This window comes from Mycosarcoma maydis, chromosome 15, assembly GCF_000328475.2.
Source record: "Mycosarcoma maydis chromosome 15, whole genome shotgun sequence".
In the NCBI taxonomy this organism is placed as follows: Eukaryota; Fungi; Basidiomycota; class Ustilaginomycetes; order Ustilaginales; genus Mycosarcoma; species Mycosarcoma maydis.
Genome location: NC_026492.1, coordinates 435,195 through 453,101, shown reverse-complemented (window position 1 = coordinate 453,101; position 17,907 = coordinate 435,195). Strand labels below are relative to the sequence as shown.

Here is a 17,907-nt window from a genome sequence, read left to right as displayed (position 1 = left end):
ACTTTTATAGATCTTGTAATGGGTCAAATCTCCTACTCCGTTTGTCCTCGTCGATCTTTCTTAGCGTCTGTCGTGCGTGAGCTTGCGAGGGTATCACGTAACGCAAAAGCACGAAGCTCGTGACTGCACGCTGGCTTGGTTTGGTGTAGGATCTAACACATTCAGCCAGAACGCCCGACGCGTGACACGACGCGAGCGCGTGCTGTGTGGTAGTCGTGAGTGTGGCTCGCAAAGTTTGCAATCACGAATCACGAATCATGAATCTCGGTCAGGGTCCAAGCACGAAGGCACGATGCGTAAAGTGAATTGGACAGTCACGAGTGTCACTAAAGTGAAAGCTCAGCGCAGAGCAACACTCGTGAATGTGACTTACAACTTCGTGACTCTGGACTTGTTCTCGTCGTGTTCAGTCAGGACTGGCTGAGGGCAATCAATTATCACAAATGTCACCATCCATCGACTCGCATTCCCACCAAACATATCAAGAAAGGCTTCACATGTAAACTCTCGCCTCAGTAGCTCGGAGAAGCACCGGTGTAGCTCAGGCTGCGGCTCGATTCAATCGTGACACTTTGCTATCATGACGTTCGACGCCGCCGATGCACGTTTTATGGACGAGTTGTTTGCCGATCTCGATGCCTCTCACTTTTCCATCCCTCCATCGCAAAGTCCACCAAGGAAGAAACCGACGTACAGCCCTCCATTGTCGCAACAGCGCAAGCCTTCTTCGTACCGCAAAAGCGCCTCGCCTAACCCAGCCTCGAAACTTGTCAGATCCCCTCTCAAGGACTTGACGCTCTCTCAGTCTCAACTCATCAATTTCGACGGTGAAGACCGGCTCAAACAACCGTCAGCCACTTCGACAAGCTCAACTCAGCGTGCCGTTTCAGCCTCTGACATAAAGCGCCAAAAGACTGAACACTCTGTCAGCCCCACAATACCGGTATCAATACCAGACACGTCCACGACATCGGCATCGAAGCCCACTTCCGCTCGCACAAACGTTCAAGCTCGTGAACGATGCACCTATACACGTGCTCGTATCTCGGCAGTGGTAGACAGCTCGTATCAGCTGTCCGTCGACAGTGCAGGCCCATCTAAACGTCTTCTTCCAGAGAAAATCCTGGTCCTCGAACCTGACAAGCAGAGCGTTAACATCAACCAGACTAGTCCGTCGAAAAGTGGAACTGGCAGTGATCCACCAGGTAATGAGACAGAAGTGCTGCTTGCCGCCCTCCGCGACGACTGGCTGCAGACGCTGGTCTCGGTAGGCAGTGTCGTACATCTCGTCGGTCACTTCGAGATTGAACCCAGCACTGTTCCCAGAAGCTTAGATCAGTATTATCAAGGTTCGAAAGACGAGCCCCAGGTTAAAATGGTCATAGAGCAGCCCTGTGTCGAGCAAACCCAGCCGTTAAATGCCAGCGATGTACAAGACGAGGACGACGACCTCTGGGACGACCTAGCCTCCATGCCGTCGCTGTCACAGTGTGCCACTCAGGAGCTGCTTGCCTCTGACGTTGCACCTAGAGCCAAGATTATGATCCTCGCTTCGCGCTCCACTTCAGCTAAAAATTCGGACTCGGTTGACCATGCGCTTGATAACCTTCTGGTTGTCCATCCTGATGTTCTAGTCTCAGCGACCAAAGTAGCCGACGTTGCCTCATGCATTCGGAAACCAGTTGTCCAGGATCGGCTGCGTGGTGCATCCGATGTGACACTCAGTCTTGTTATGGGTAACATGCTACACGAATTGTTGCAAGCATGTCTCACCGCCTCGCCATCTGTACAGAATTTCGATACGATCGAGACCAACGAGCCAGAGGGCCCATTGGACACACTCCCTTCCGTATCGCCTTGGCCTGATCAATGGCAGGGCATTGGTAACTTCAGCCGGACTTTTGTCGAGCAACAAGTCGAGAAGCAGGTCCGCGCCAACATCGAGAGCTTGTACGCCATCGAGCTCAGCACTGATGATGCCGCAATGCAGTTGCGAGAAAAAGCGGCTCCTTTTGCCCACTTTGCTCGTACTTTTCTGCTGCAAGGAGAGGACGCTACATTTCATCCAGAGGCAACCTTGCGAGACTCGGGTCACTCGCACGCCGCGCCTCTTGCTAAAGTACGCCTCCGACGCATCCTCGATGTAGAAGAAGAGATCTGGAGTCCCATCTTTGGCCTCAAGGGTAAGATCGACGTATCGGTCGAGTGCGATATTTTCGAAGAGTCCGAGCCTCCGGCCCCGATGACAACTTCGGCTCAACATGGTCAAGCTTTCGTGCGTGGCACTCGGACAAATACGTCAAGAGAGCAATCGCAGCGCCGTATCACAACATCAGTGGTACCTTTGGAGCTTAAGACGGGTCGTGCAGAGTTCGTGTCGACGGAACATCGCGCTCAGACCATGATGTATACGCTCATGATGTCGGACCGATACGGAGTTCGCGTCAACGATGGGCTGCTCTACTACTCGAAATCTGGCGAGCTGCATCGCATCCGCTTCAGCCGAAACGAAGTGCGCAGTCTTATCATCGGCCGCAATGAGCTCGCGCACTATCTTCGCCTCGACTCGAGTCGGCTTCGTAACGACGAGCTTGTAATGACGGCGTCTGAAGAGCCTCTACCGGTACTGCCGCCGACCATCGACAGCGAGCACAAATGTCGACGATGCTATGCCGTTGATGGGTGTATGCTCTTCCGTCGCGCCGTAGAGAACGTCGTCGAGCCATCAGAAGTCAAGCTCGAGGATATTGAGGGTATCAGTGCGCCAAAATCAGGCAGGATCTTGTCTAAAAGGACACCGATTGCAGACATCTTTGAGCAAAAGACTGGGCACCTGACAGATGTCCATCTCGAATTTTTCCGCAAATGGGACCGTTTGCTGAATCTCGAAGAGGAGGACGCTGTTCGCCTTCGTAGGGAAATGTGGACCATGACAGCGGAGCAGCGCGAAAGGGTGGGCCGATGCTTTGGCAAGATGCGTCTTGACATTCTTCACGAGTCTTGCCTGCCAGAGGCTTCGGGATCGATGCGCAGAGTCGTCCACCGCTTCGTTCGCCATCAAGATCCAACTCAGAGCGCGGAGGCAGGTCTTCTGTCTGGTCATATTACCATCAATGATCCCGTGACTGTCTCAATCGAGCCGCATATGCTTTCGGTGGCTCAGGGCTTTGTGTCCAACCTCACTCCGACTTGCATCGAGATTGGGCTTGATCACTCGCTCGAAGCAGCCATGCAAAGAGCATTGGTGAACACCAACGCGAATGCGCACATAGAGCCATTTGACGTTGCATCTGCCGCTGAGCGGATCGTCTTCCGCATCGACAAGGACGAACTTTCGAGCGGCATGGGTCGCATCCGAGCCAACTTGGCCGCACTGTTCTTGGCGCCCGGGAGAGGCGGTGATGTTAAGCGTCGCGAGCTGGTGGTTGATTTGCGTGCTCCACGCTTCCTGCAACCGGAGCAGCTGCAGAAGAATTTCTCGACCAGTTCGGATCAAGAGCCAGCCGAGCAGATCATTGAGCGAGCCCGAGCTGATCCAAGCCTCAACCAAGACCAAAAGGTGGTGATCGACAAGGTGCTCACCACCCAAGACTATGCTCTTGTGCTTGGCATGCCGGGAACAGGTAAAACAACAATCATTGCCAAACTCATCGAGCTGCTCGTCAAGCTGGGCAAGCGGATTCTTTTGACAAGTTACACGCATTCGGCGGTCGATACCATCCTTCGCAGACTTAGTGAGGATGAGAGCAAGCGCGTGGATAGCCCTTTGCGCATTCTACGCCTCGGTAGCAAGGACAAAGTGCATCCGGATGCCCACCAGTTCCTTCTTCCGCGCTGCGGGACGCTGAACGAATTGAAGGACGCTTTCGAGTCACCCAATGTGGTGGCAGCGACGTGTCTCAGCGTGCATCATACGTTGTTCTCCTCTGGTCTTGCCAGGAGAATGCGCAGCCGAACTACCGCGGGTGATGGAGGAGACGAGCCGTTCACGTACCTCTTCGATTACTGCATCGTGGACGAAGCGTCACAGATCCCGCTTCCTACCTGTCTGGGACCGCTTCGATTTGCGGACAAGTTTGTTCTTGTGGGCGACCACCATCAACTTCCGCCGCTGGTCAAGAACGCACAAGCCAAAAAAGGGGGCTTGGACATATCGCTGTTCAAGCTTCTTTCGGAGCGTCACGGTGATCGAGCAACGGTAGCACTGCGATCGCAGTACCGCATGAACGACGACATTATGCGGTTGTCGAACGAGATGGTCTATCATGGACAGCTACGCGCTGGCAACGAGCGGGTCAGGGACCAGACCTTGATGCTTGGCAACGTCGAAGCTGCTAAGAGAGGCGCCGGTGAAGACAAGTGGCTGTGCGACTTGCTTCGACCCGAAGCCAAAGTGAGGTTCTTGGACACGTCCAAGCGTAGATTGGAGGAGGTAGGCGAGAGTAAGCACGGCGAACTGGTGACGAATCAGTTTGAAGCACAAGTGGTGCTGAGGATCGCCTCATTGCTTGTACAGGGCGGTTGCAGGCCCGATCAGATTGCGGTGGTCACGCCGTATCGTCAGCAGTTGAAGCTTCTGCGTTCGCTGCTTGACAAGTGCGGAGACGGCCAGCAGCTACGCAGGCTGGACGCGATCGAGCTTTTGACCGCAGATCAAAGCCAGGGAAGAGACAAAGACGTCATATTGGTTAGTTTTACCCGTGCCAATTACCAGCGCTGCTCTGGCTCCAGTAGCACCATGGCCGAGGCTTACAGGGAGGAAGAAGGAGCTCAAGGAGGAAACACGGGTGAACTGCTGAATGACGTTCGCCGACTCAATGTCACTCTGACACGAGCCAAACGCAAACTCATCCTCATAGGTCACACAGCCACATTACAAGGTTCTCGCGTGCTACAGCCATTGTTGAAGATGTGCAGGGATGCAGGCTGGATGTCTGACGTCTAACGTGTTGACAATGCAATCCCGTTGAATACGAAACTCTGTACTGTGTGACTGTCGCGTGTGTCTTGGTGGATGGTGGATGTGTTGGGGTGCGTGTTGCATCGGCAGTCGTGCAGATGCAGCTGGTTTCTCACCAACAATGGTGCTCATAGTCACCCTTAGCCTCCCACTCTTGGGCACCGTAATGATCGTCGCCGACGTTATGCGTCACGGGCAGATTGCAGCCACCTCCTTTGTCGAGCTTGGTGTTGAGCGTGAGCCAACCGTTGGTGTTGACCACCTCGACATACAGCTTGATGTTTTGTTGCGTGTGCCAGTTATCGTACGAACGAGAGGCGAAGACGGTGAATTTGGCGCCTTCGGCAACGTGCGGACAGCCGCCGGGGAGGGCATCGCTCGTGATGGATCCGTAGGCTCCAGCGAGGTAGCCGTTAGGATCTACTGATTCACCCGCGTAGTTGGCTGCTGGGATCGGGCCACAGTTGACACCGTGACCGTTACCCCAGCAGGTACGACTGCGCGTTTCGCGACAGCTGAGCGTGGCGTAGTTTGCACCGCCATTGCTGGGCCTTTCGTTGGCCGTCACCGAGACAACGCTCAGAAAGAGGTAGAGCGAGAGCGAAACCGAAACCAAGATAAACTTCTTCATGGCTCCAGACATGTTCATCAACCTGAGTAGCATGGACAAATCGTGCTTGCGAAACACTCGGTGCGTTTGCCTATGGCCTTACTTATACGCATATGCTGTCGCTGTCTACTTTCGTCCCAAGCTGACCGACGCCATACGCATGTGACTCTTGTCAAATCAAGACACTTGCTGCTTCAACTTAGTTTCGCTACCCGCTCTGTAACGCGTATCTCGGCTACATGTGTGCCGACTGTATCAAGTACGCATCCGTGAGTGTCGGTACACATCGCCATCTTCCAGAACGCTGTTCAGCGTGCACGGGCAAAACATCAAAGCTTCACCTGCAAATGAGCCATGCGATGGTCGACAAGCATCATTCATCCCCATCTCCCTCTCGTGATTCGACGCGTGTCGTGGGAAGTAATACACTTTTTTCATCCCGCAAATCTCTTCCTGTGAAGGTCGTGTGAGCTTCACAGGTGGGATGCCGAATCGACCATTTTGACGAGGCTCGGTGTACTTACTGCTAATATGTTCGGATTTGTTACGATCGACACTGCACAAGCGGATGCACGCCAGATGAATCGCTTGATGCAAAGTTCGCTCCAAGACGTGAAATCGCGCCAACTTGAACAAGTTAGCCATCAGAAAGGAGAATGGTACCGAGCCCTGAGTCACCATCCATCTCAAGAAGCTCCCTTTACGCCCGCAAGAGGTCGTACCGCACTCAACGAAACGCACACGTATTCCCACATCTCAAGATCACACGAGGCTCGAATGAGATAAAGCAACCTCTAAATTTTTTCAAAGGCGTACTGTAGACTCAATTTTGTTCGTCCTTCTTCTCGGTGCTATGCGCATCGCCGAACTTGATGGTTCCGGAGCCAAAGGTGAACGCGCCTGGGTTGGCAGCTGTGCTGGCCGACAGATTGGCAAAGTTCGAAGCGCCACTGGCAGGAGTGGAAGATGCGCCGAAGGAAAACGTGGGAGAAGCGCCGGACGGGGAGGGTTTGTTGATCGCCGAGCTGCCGAACGAGAATGATGGTGTGGAAGACGTGGCCTTGGTTGCGGACAAGCCAAAGCCGCCAAAAGCGGGTTGGCTACTGTCTGTGGATGTGGTAGAGATGCCACTGCCGAACGAGAAAGTTGGCGCTGTGAAAGCAGCCTTGGGCGTGGAAGACGTGGAAGACGTGGAAGCTGAAGCACTGTTGCCGAACGACGGTGTGGAAGGTGTCGCAGGTTGGGCCGCAGGTTGGTTGCCACTGTTGACAGGCTTGCCGCCGAATGTGAAACCAGTGCTGGGAAGCTTGAGCTGAGGAGCTCCTTTCATGTTGCGCGTTGCCTCTGCTTTCTTATCGTCTTCTTCTGAAACACTGCTGTCCACACGCTTTCCACCGAAGGAGAAACCGCCTGCTGGAAGCGAGAACGAAGGTGGCTTGACACTAGACGTCGAATCAGAAACTGACTTTGAGCCGGTCACCACTATGTCGTCGTCATCATTATCGTTGTCTTCTTCATCCTCTTGCTCGATTTCGTCATCCTCCTCCTCGTCATCCTCATCGTCGTCGTCGTCGTCATCGTTGTCGTCGTCATCTTCTTCGTCGTCCTCATTTTGTCCGTCGTCATGCTGAGCGTCTTGTTGCTCATCGTCGTGTTCGTGTCCTGCTTGATCTTTGTCATTGTCCTCATGAGCCTTTGCATCTGCAGCAATCGACTTGTTATTAAAGTTAAACGACCCGGAGGAGAAAGACGAGGAAGCGGGCGTTGTACTGGATGGTGCCGAGCTCGAAGTGGGAAGAGGCGAGAAGGAGAAAGCAGAGCTGGCTGGTTTGGCAGCGCTCGTGCTGGATGCGAAGGAAAAGGAAGGTGCGCTGGGAGCCTCTGTGCTCGAAGACACGAAAGCAGCTTTCGATGCGGGTTTGCCGAAGCTGAAGCTCGGGAGAGCCGACGAGGTGGATGTGGAGGCGGCAGCAGCAGCAGCAGCAGCGGAAGGTGGAGCGCTGAAAGACGTCGTAGATATGGCATTGGTAGCTGGCTCGAATGAAGTCGCGTTGCTGCTGATCGTGCTTGTAGTGCTTGTGGTCGCAGCAGCAGCAGCAGTAGCAGCAGACGAGCTGTTGCTCTCAATACTGTTGCGATGCTTGCGATACTGCTCTCGGAACGACTCGATCAGAGCTGTGAGGTCGGCAAATGGATCCGCATCGAGCTGCTCTTTGACCTTCTGCGTTAGCGTGGACTGGAAGGAAATGTTGAGACCGCGAAGCGAACGAAGCTGGTCCTTTTCTCTCGACGACGTGCTTTGGCCATTGGCAGCTGAAGTCGACGAAGGAGATGCTGCAGCAGGGGCAGAGGACACGCCTCCAAGGATACCCGAAGCCATGCTCGACGTCTGAGATGGAGGCATGGAGCCATTCGAGCTAGATGGTGATGCAGCTGTGGCGGATGCTCCAAACGAGAACGAAGGGGGCGGAGCTGACGAAGGAGCGTTCTCTGCAGCAGCAGCGGGCTTGGCAGCAGTTAAGCCAGTGAAGCTGCCAAATGGATTTGCTTTCGTCGGTGGTTGAGAAGCAGAGCTGGATGTGGGTGCGGCAGCAGAGGTACCAAAGCTGAACGTTGGATTCGTTGTGGTGGCGGCCGGCGTTGCGGCGGAATTGGAGCTACCCAAACCAACGGTGCCACCTAAACTGGCGAAAGGGTTGGAGCCCGCTGGTGCACCGAAAGATGATGCCGGCGAGGACGATGCTGCAGCGCCGAAGGTGATTGGAGCGGCTGATGTGGCGGCGGCTGCTGCTGCTGAACCGGGTGTACCCGGTGTGCCTCGACGCTTGGGCAAACCGCGGATGACTCTGCCTGTGGCTGGAGTGGCAGGCATCGAGTGCTGTGACGGCGACTCTTCGTCGGATGCATCGTCGCCATCCTCTCTACGAATTTGCTTTTCTGCTTGGCGCTTCATGATGTCTAGCTGTTGATAGATGTGAGCGATGCGACCAGAAGAAAAAGGTTGAGCCGCAATCGTCAATTGTCAATCAAGAATCATAAGTTGTGAGTAGTGTTTGACAAGTCGTCTGTCTCGCAGATCGCCTCGAATATCATGCAGCAGCAGCACAGCTAAACAACCAAACTCGAAACTCACTCGAGACTAACTCACGACTGTTCTGTATACTGTACTCTGACTGTGCTGTATTTCTCTGCTAAATTACTCACGACTCAACCACGAATCGCCTCTGAATTTCTTCTTGCACAAATCGTGGATGCCCTTTCAAATTCCATCACCCGATCCAAATCGATCGCCGATAGACACTTTCCACTGCCCTTTTGGAATCACACAGTCGTGAGTCGTGTATCGTACACCCTCCACCATGCATGCTCACTACGCGAGGAAGGGTCGGGTATCAGGTATGTTGGTCAAGTCCTTGGCCGCTACAGTATCAATCTCGGTGAGTGATTGCCATTGGAAAGCATCATACTTTGAGAGCGCGCACCGAGTTGCCCGCTGCCAGAGCGATCCAGTCCGAATCATGCGGAGCGAACCCAGATGAAGAGCTGCCTCCACCGGTGCTCCCCGCAGTAAACTCGTTCCATTCCTGCACAACACTCTTGTGTGAGCTCGATCCTCCACCTCCACCTCCGCCGAAGCCACCGACACCTGGCGGAAGGCCCCCACCCCCTGCACGCAGCCACGAGACGTTGTTGACCATGTCCTGATTGGGCGTTGTGTAGGCAAGGAAAGGGATCTCGGCGCCGATGCCGATGCTGCCAGCGATGCTCGATGTCGGCGCAGGGCTGGATGTGCCGCCAAACGAAGAGGTTGAATGCGAGTACCCGAGAGAGCCGGGCGCTGGTGATGGAGCGTGGCCGTTTCGGCTCCTTCTGCCCTGTGCCGAGGCGGTTCGCAACGTCGTCGAGGCGAGATCGTAGACCAAGACTTGCGCATCGTCCGCAGCCGAGCAGACCATACCTTTGCTTGGACCTAGCACTCCGGCACCAACAGAGGGCGGGCCCCATGCAATCGCGTTGACTGCAGCCGAATGACCTCGAAGCTCCAGGATGGGAGAACCAGGTGCACGGACGTCGAGGATCTGTACAGAGTCGGATTCCAGGTGGAACGTGGCCAAGTAGTTGGCATCCCACGGATTGAAGGCGATCCGCAGCAGCGGAGCAGCGGGTACGCTTCGAGTGGATGTGGCCCTTGATGACATTGACATGCTTGTCCCTGGACGCGACTCGGTAGCGCCAGGCGCCGTGCCTGTCTCATAAATGATGGTAGAGTGTTCCAAGCTGCGCAGATCAAACACGCGAACACTGCCATCCGCCCCGACACTGGCAAAGACGTCAGCGGATCCGGGACACCAGTCGACGTCGTACACTTCACGATCGTGTGCGATGAGTTGTGTCAAGGCTGTGCGCGTTGGAAGATCCCAGATGGTACATGTAGTGTCGATACTCGAAGTCACGATCAGATTCGGTGATGGCGTGTTCCATGAGAAGGATGTCAGTGGTGCTGGTGGGCTCTTTGTGTTTTTCGAATGTGCCAGGACGCTCTTTTCGCGTAACGCAAACGGCAGTTGCGAGCCCTCGCCCTGCTGTACTCCACCGCCTCCATTGCCGCCTACGTAGCTAGACTGGTATGGATCTGAGTACTCGTTTCGATAGATCTCCCAGATACGCAGGCAATCAGCCGTGCTTGCGAGCAGCTCTCTATCTGGGTAGTAGTCTGGCGATTCTACGCCTTCGCCTGACAGAGAGGGCCGTGCTTTAGCGCCCCAGCTGCCTCGCTTTGCCAATTTCGTTGTCGGAGAAGCATAACCACGCTCGCCCGGGTTTCTTTCTCTTTCCAGTGATGCCTCACGCCGCTCGCTGGAAGAAGCATCAAAGAGCGTCGACGGTTGAAATCCGAGCTTCGTTGGTGGATATGGATGGGAAGCGTCTGCTAGGAGCGTGAGCGAAGTCGAGTCGCGTTGATCAAAGCCCAGAATCTGGATACGATTGGTGTATTGTTCCACGAACGATCCGACGGCTATCCTTGCGCTGTCTGGTGGTCCAGGAGTGGTGGAAGGCGGAGGACCGCCAAGGCTGTCCTGACGTCCCAGAGGAGATGGAGAGGAAGGGATGTACCGTGCTGAACCGGATGGATTGCGAGGATGGAACGACGATGAGGAGCTCGACGTGGACGGATGATTTGACCATGCCAGCGCAAACACTGGCCATTTGGCCTTGTATTCTGCTGTCAGAGGCATAGTCGCCCTCGCTTACTTTGAGTCGAATGTAAACGCTCTGTTCGAACAGATGAGGGTCGACTAGACAAAGACAACAATCGTGAATGCTTTCGTTATCTAAGCAATCCTCGCCTTCGTGGCGCGCGGCCGCGGAAAACTCGTCTCCTCGAGCTATATCCGCAAAAGCTTTTAATCCTTCGAGATGATTCTAGCAAAAGAAACGAGTTGCGCCGACGTGTGTTTGGCGAGAAGCATGTACGAGATGGAGAGGTCGATGGTGAGGCTGTGTGTGAGTGTTGTTCTCATACAGGCGATTCAGCCAGTGTGCATGCACGGACGCGAGACACCACGCCCAATAAATCCGGAAATCGGAAACCAAACCGACCCAATAATCAAAGCCTTTTTGAGTGTCCAGCAGCGCACACGAGAAGATTCACGATTGCCTCCTCTATCCTCTCCTTGGTAGCCTGGCATCTCTTTCGCCCCGATCTTGTCATAGCGAGTAGCGTAACACTCTACAGCACCGATCATGGCTACTGATACGACCATTGATAGCCTGCCTGTCACGGGCGATGGTGCAGCTGAAGCATTGACCGCGACGGTTCTGGTCGCCTCGACACCAGGTGCTGAAGCACAGACAAGTGCGCTCTTTGATCCGCTGCATCAGGCCAAAGGTAGTCTGCAGCTGCAGACCGAGGCTTCGGCTGAGCTACACCCTCTCAACTCTTCACTTCAATCACTCTACTCGGTCCCAAGTGCGGATGGACGACTTTCACGTCATCAGTATCGTCAGCTGATCGCTCAGATCCGTCACTCGGTTTCGCAATTTGCGGCCACGACGCCTGCTCTCCAATTACCGCCGTCCTCACCGCAGCAATCAAATCATGCCAACACGGCTAATCAGATACGCCGGTACATCTCGCTGCTCACGGAAACATCAACGCACACCGCGGCGCTTGCGCATTCGATTGCCCCGATCAAGTCGGCCGATGTCGACCGAGGGAACACAGCGATCCATCCAATGCCGTTGGTGTCGTTTCCGCAACAGCTGCAAGTCGGTGCGTTTCGCCGTGGCTCCAGCGATCATCCCACTTCCAGCTGGAGCTTAGCACTCGAAACGCTCGATGCCCTTTGCGAGACTCTTGAGACGACAGCCAAAGCCCTGGGCCTCGAAACCTTTTCCGAGCCTTCGTCAGAAGCAACCGAAGTGCCATCAGATACAGCCTCGGGCAGTGTTCTTACCCATACACTCACGCTTGGAGCCAAGATTCTAGTCATCGATATCGAGCTGCACATTGTCAAGACGGGTACTGTTGAAGGCTTCCGTCCAAAGACCAAGCTGAAGCTATCATACGCAACAGACTCGGTCGATTCGCAGCAAACTCGTGACCCTCGTCTCGGTGCCGTGCTCGAGCGCGATGTTGAGCTCATCGCTGAAAAGCTTTTCGGGCCTGTGTCGTCAAGCTCTTTGCAACAAGACAGGACGGTAGTCGCTCAAACCCTGGCCAAGTGGACCACTAACCTCAACGAGCTACTTGTCCTAGATGATCTCGAAGCCAGAGCGAGTCAAGCTGCTACGGAAGGATCGAGGACAAGCGATTTGTTCGCTGCAATGCAAGGGCTTTGTTCAGCAGTCGCACGCATCTCTGAAGCTGAAGCCTCTTCGTCCAGTTCTGCCGCGGCTTTGCTGGATCGTGGCCATGGACTTCACAAATTGCATGAGACGAAACCATTCCTTCACTCGATCTATGCGCATGACCCGACTTTGAAGCAGAATTACACTCTGTCGATCGGCGTTCAGGCCTTGGACCTGCCCGTCGCTGATCAGACCGGCATCTCTACAGTCACTCCCTCCTTTCCTTTGTCTCTGTCGGCACAGGATCTCTTGGCTTCGTCGTCCACCATGGACCAAGCCCAAGCTCTCGGCTCTATTCCATCTGAGACAGACAGAGAAAAGCTTGTGCCTTTGCACTTTGTTGTTCAATTGTCACCACCCGTTGTTGTCACAAGACCAACAGCTGCCAAGCTCGCCTGCATTTGCAACCTCCAGCAGCTCACACCACACAACAACAATCCTGGTGCACCGGTTCCGGCTTCCGGAGGCGCCACCTGGTTCGAAGATGTCCTTGCCACGTCTTGGTCTCGTCGTCCGCGACAAGCATCCGAGGATGCACGCAAATCATCAAAGTGTACCTTCACATTGGCGCAGACGGTTGAAAGTGTTCGCAGCACGGAATTGCAAGGACTCGTCATCGATTGCCTCCCGCTGCTGAGCAATCCTGCGCCTCCCGCGGATGCGATGGATGAGAGCAGTTCGCCTCAAGTTGGCGCTTCAACCTTGGCAAGACTCTTGGCGGCTATCGAAGTACTGCGCGATGAAGTCAAGGTCACTGAGATCATGCACTCGGCCATCTCTTCGAGCGAGAGCGAAGCAGGGACTGTGGATGGTGGTCAAGGCCAGGCAGACGATCTGTCGCTTGACGACGTTCTCGCGTCGGCTTCTAGCGAGGACTCGGGTAAGATCGCCGTCACAATTGCATTTCGGACTCCACTCCACGGAGCTGTTGACGAGGCACAGCGAAGCCTTAGCTTGCAACTTGTTTTCCGTGCTCTGGCAGACAATGGCGCAACGGTGAATTTTGATGCCTCGATCTCACCGTCGAAACCAACGTCCGAGGTTGGCTGGTTGCTCTCTGCGGTTGCCGAGTCGGATGCGTCAGGCAAGACAGCGAGCAAACAGGCGCGTCTTGAAAGCTCTTCGTCGGAAGCGCAGTCTATGGTGGCCGAGCTGCGTGATCTCGATTCGCTCGAGGATGTGGTCGTCGGCCTATTGGGGTGGGCTGAGCAACAGCTTGAGCTGCGTCTCAAGAAGCCAGCAGCAAGCGATGCTGCTTTTGACGCACTCTCGTACGAGCAGCAAAACGTTCATGCGTAAGTGCGTAGCCATCCTGCCCGCGCAGCATTGCATGCGACGCGAACCTAGACTGACATTTGCACTCTGCTCGTTGACCTGCGCTTGTTGTTGAATAGCATCTATGAGACGATCGCACCTCACTTTTCCAACACCCGATACAAGCCGTGGCCTTTGATACCTGCGTTTCTGAGCACGATTCCAGCCGGCAGCCTGGGTGCGGATCTCGGGTGCGGAAACGGCAAATACCTTGGCATTCGATCGACTCTTGGACTGCCACGTACCACAACGCCAACACCAGAGTCAGAGTCAGACCAAGAATCGTTGACGAGGCGTCTTGGTCAGGAGAGCTTGGTAACCATTGGTGTTGATCGCTCGTCGAACCTGATCGGGCTAGCAAGGAACAATTTCGGTATGATGGAGGGAGCTAACAAACCAGCATTAGCGGCCGACCAGAGATATCACGAAGTGGCTGTGGGAGACGCGATCGAGTCATCACTGCGTACAGGGGTGTTCGATTATGCGATCAGCATTGCGACGATCCACCATTTTTCGACGTGGCAACGCCGACGTGCGTCTGTGCAGGAGCTGATCCGCATTGTAGCGCCTGTACAAGGTGGATCGCTGAGCGCGGCCAGTGACGGTGGTGTTGGTACGGCTGACGCTCGTCTGCAAGGCGGATCCGGTCGTGGTAGGTTCATGATCTTTGTCTGGGCGCTCGAGCAGAAGGACGAAGGCAAGCGACACTTTCAGGCTACGCACCCCGAGTCGCTCAAACACGAGCGTGAGATCCACGATCCCAACCACGTCAAGAGCAAAGACCGTCTGGTTTCCTACAGCGGCTTACACACCGTCGGTCAAGCTGAGGCTGACGCCCAAGTGACCGATGTCCAAGACGTGCTTGTTCCGTGGGTGCTAACTACGGCGGCGTCCAAGAAAGCCAAGCCGCCGAAAGCCTGCAAGGGTAGCAACAAGTTGGATGTGGCAGCATCCAGGGATATGCAAGCAACGACGCGCGAGGTCGAAACGGCGCTGTCGTCGCTCACCGTCCAGACCGAGGCGGACGAAACGCGACCAGCGCGCAAAGTGGGACAAGTAGACACGGACGGTGCAAGGCCCGTGTACAATCGATACTACCACATGTTCCGGTCGGGCGAGTTGGAGGCGTTGGTTGCCGATGCAGCCGCTACGATGCCTGCTGTACACCGTAGTTCGGCTGGCGTCGCGCAACGCATCCACGTCGTGCGTGAGGCCGGCGGCTGGGAGAGAGGCAACTGGTGGGGGGTATGGCGCGTTCAGTGGTCGCAGCCGTGATTCGTCTTGATTCCAATGGCATGATCCATATTCCCGTGTTTTTATCCACCCCGCCGCCCCGGCTTGGTGACATACTGTATTTGCTCAGCGTCGATTATTCACGATTTCCTCTCCTCCGCAACTACGAGAGGCCAAATTGCGCTTCGATGACGCCAACCTCGATACCTGAGCCAAACTGCATCCGTCTCAAAATCAAGCTCAAGATTATACTTTGCAGCCACACGTCGTGCGCGTTGCTTGACAATTGCTGTAATCAAGTCCGTTCCCAACCCAGGTATCGTCCGAGCCGCTACAAATGCCTAACGAAATGCCTCGAAATCAGGCCTTTGCCCAAAGTCTAGCCATCCCGGCTAAGCGTCACTCGCTGGTTGGATGCTAGATGCTTTGATTGCGGCTGAGGCTCCCTGCCCGCCGGAAAAGGGCGGCTGCATGAGCGCACGGGCGAGCGACAACAAGGGAGCGAGTACAGCGACGGAAGTTTCGAGCGCTAGATGATGGCCAGCCTGGCGACGATGAGAAAGATCATGGAGGAGAAGAAAAGCATGTAGATACATGAAAAAACACGAATTTATATGACGTTAAAGGAAATTGGGAGGCGAGCTCCGCTCTCCCAGACGCTCTCGCCCTATCACCAGACGCAACAGTCACGAGTCACAGTCGGACGAGTCCAGACGCGCAAAGATACGTCACTACTAACTTGCTCAGGGCAACACCTTCGATACGGCGATGGACATGACACACACACACTGAGGAAAAAATTTACCGAGATATGGGGTATGCAATTGCTATGGTGGACAATGAGAAGCGTGCTGCGTGAGCAGAAAAGCGTTTTGCTGACATGAAGTAATACAGTTAGTTCATGAATCCGTGCCAAAAAAAAATAGGGTGTCATGAAGGAAGAAAAGCTCTGCAACGACTCGGGACGGTCACCTGATCAGCCAAATGTCCAGAGCGCTGAGCAATAGTAAGAGGTAGAAAGCATTGCCATACGGCAGAGCTGCTTAGTACTTTTTCTCGTCGTGGGTGGCCAGCTCGTCTTCCTTGACGGGGGCAACGGCACCCTCGAGGTCGGAGCGACGAGCGCGGATCTCGGCGTTGGCAGCGGTCGACTTGATGGGGTTGGTCTGAGCGTACATCTCGTCGACCTCCTCGAGCGAGAGCAGACGGGTCTCGTAGATAAGGAAGTAGGCAAAGACGGCACAGCAGGCGCAGGTACCGGTCCAGATGAAGAACACTTTGGCACCGAGACCAGCCTTGCCGCGACCAGAGTCGACGAGGTAAGGGGTGGCGTAGCCGATACCAAAGTTCCAGAGCCAGTTGGAGGCAGTGCAGAGCGAGAGAGCCTTGGCGCGGATGGCGAGAGGGAAAATCTCACCGCAAACGACCCAGGCAGCAGGACCCCAGGTGGAGGCGAAACCGGCAATGTAGATGCAGACGAAAGCGACGGCGGTCTTACCACCCGAAGTGTTCTCCTTGGGGACAGCGGTACCGACAACGGCAACAATGAGCTCGCAGAGACACATCCAGACGGCACCCCAGATGAGGAGCTTACGACGACCGAGACGCTCCATCATGTACATGCCTGGGATGGTGGAAACGACATTGACAACGTTGGAGATGACCGAGAAGATGAAGGGGTCAGAGCCGGGGAGAGCGGTCTCGAAGAACTTGGTGCCAAAGTAGAAGATGAAGTTGATACCGGTGAGCTGCTGGAAGGCCTGGATAAAGATACCGGTGAGGGATCGGAGCAAGTACTTTCGATCGTTGGTCTTGAAGCAGTCGAGGTAAGAGCCGGTCGAGTGGGTCAGCTCAATGTCGAGGTTGGTCTGGATGACCGAGAGCTCGGAGCGGACAATGGGGTCGTCAACGTCAGTCGAGTTGAGGCGGGCAAGCGACTTGGAGGCACGTTCGTGGTTACCCTTCTTGACGAGCCAACGGGGCGATTCGGGGAGAATCGTGAAGAAGATGCAAAGAATGATGGCGAAGGCGAGCTGAATACCGACGGGAATACGCCACGCGCCAGAGTTATCGTGGTTCTTGGTACCGTAGGTGGCAAGCGAGGCGCAGAGGAGACCGATGGTGATGGCCCACTGGTAGCCGGAAACAACCGCACCACGGATCCAGCGGGGAGCAGTCTCGGACTGGTACATGGGTACAATAGTGGAGAGGATACCGACACCGAGACCGGCAACGACACGGCCACCGATGAAAACGTCTAGGTTAGTGGTGGCCATCTGCATGACGACACCGATGGTGAAGACGAAAAGAGCGACCTGCATACCCCATCGACGACCGAGGATGTCAGATAGAGGAGCACCGGCAAGGGCACCGACGAAGGTACCAGCCGAAAGAATCGAGACAACAAGCGAAGTGTCGTTGGTGGTGAGGTCAACCTTTCCGTCGGGCAAAAGCTGACCAAAAGTCTCCTTGAAGTTCTTCATGACGAGAAGACCCGAAATTGTACCAGTGTCATAACCGAAAAGAACACCGCCGAAAGCGGAAGCAGCAGCGACCAGGATAGCAGGAAGCGACTGCCTCACGTTGACGGGGCGGGCCACAGGGCCAGTCGAGGTGTAGCCGACATCGGCAACAGCACCTCCAGCCATCTTGAAAGAGAGAGAGAGCGCGGCGCGGGTGTATGAAGTGAAAGGGAGAAGAAAAGAAATTAGGGAATGGAGGGAAGCCTTGAAGAGGGAAGGATAGGCCTGATGAACGGATGAGGGGAACTTGTTGTCGATGAGGGTCAAGGATGGGGTCCTTTATGTAGACGTCGGAGGCGTGGCGAGGCGAGGGACGGAGATGCAAACGTTAAGGCCAAAGCGACAGCGAAAGCGCAAGAGAATCGGGAATGGTGGGTATTGCTCTGCGAGTGAGTGCGTGGATGAGCTAGGGGTTT

At 55.0% G+C, this 17,907-nt stretch overlaps 6 protein-coding genes across 6 annotated transcripts; 2 read left to right on the top strand and 4 right to left on the bottom strand.

Annotated features, from left to right (window-relative positions):
* Positions 1 to 580: 580 nt before the first annotated feature.
* UMAG_05028 (bifunctional ATP-dependent DNA helicase/ssDNA endodeoxyribonuclease DNA2) lies at positions 581 to 4,945 on the top strand (the record flags this gene model as incomplete). The annotated part of the gene is made up of 1 exon (XM_011393016.1): positions 581 to 4,945. The coding sequence occupies one exon, from the start codon at positions 581 to 583 to the stop codon at positions 4,943 to 4,945; it is 4,365 nt and encodes a 1,454-aa protein (XP_011391318.1).
* Positions 4,946 to 5,072: 127 nt separating this feature from the next.
* On the bottom strand, positions 5,073 to 5,603 carry UMAG_05027 (uncharacterized protein; the record flags this gene model as incomplete). Its single annotated transcript, XM_011393015.1, has 1 exon — positions 5,073 to 5,603. The coding sequence occupies one exon, from the start codon at positions 5,601 to 5,603 to the stop codon at positions 5,073 to 5,075; it is 531 nt and encodes a 176-aa protein (XP_011391317.1).
* Positions 5,604 to 6,393: 790 nt separating this feature from the next.
* On the bottom strand, positions 6,394 to 8,523 carry UMAG_05026 (uncharacterized protein; the record flags this gene model as incomplete). The annotated part of the gene is made up of 1 exon (XM_011393014.1): positions 6,394 to 8,523. The coding sequence occupies one exon, from the start codon at positions 8,521 to 8,523 to the stop codon at positions 6,394 to 6,396; it is 2,130 nt and encodes a 709-aa protein (XP_011391316.1).
* Positions 8,524 to 9,031: 508 nt separating this feature from the next.
* UMAG_05025 (uncharacterized protein) lies at positions 9,032 to 10,807 on the bottom strand (the record flags this gene model as incomplete). The annotated part of the gene is made up of 1 exon (XM_011393013.1): positions 9,032 to 10,807. One exon carries the CDS (start codon positions 10,805 to 10,807, stop codon positions 9,032 to 9,034), a length of 1,776 nt encoding a protein of 591 aa, XP_011391315.1.
* Positions 10,808 to 11,315: 508 nt separating this feature from the next.
* On the top strand, positions 11,316 to 15,011 carry UMAG_10709 (uncharacterized protein; the record flags this gene model as incomplete). Its single annotated transcript, XM_011393050.1, has 2 exons — positions 11,316 to 13,717; positions 13,817 to 15,011. 2 exons carry the CDS (start codon positions 11,316 to 11,318, stop codon positions 15,009 to 15,011), a joined length of 3,597 nt encoding a protein of 1,198 aa, XP_011391352.1.
* Positions 15,012 to 16,012: 1,001 nt separating this feature from the next.
* UMAG_05023 (putative monosaccharide transporter) lies at positions 16,013 to 17,617 on the bottom strand (the record flags this gene model as incomplete). Its single annotated transcript, XM_011393012.1, has 1 exon — positions 16,013 to 17,617. One exon carries the CDS (start codon positions 17,615 to 17,617, stop codon positions 16,013 to 16,015), a length of 1,605 nt encoding a protein of 534 aa, XP_011391314.1.
* Between the last annotated feature and the right edge of the window lie 290 nt (positions 17,618 to 17,907).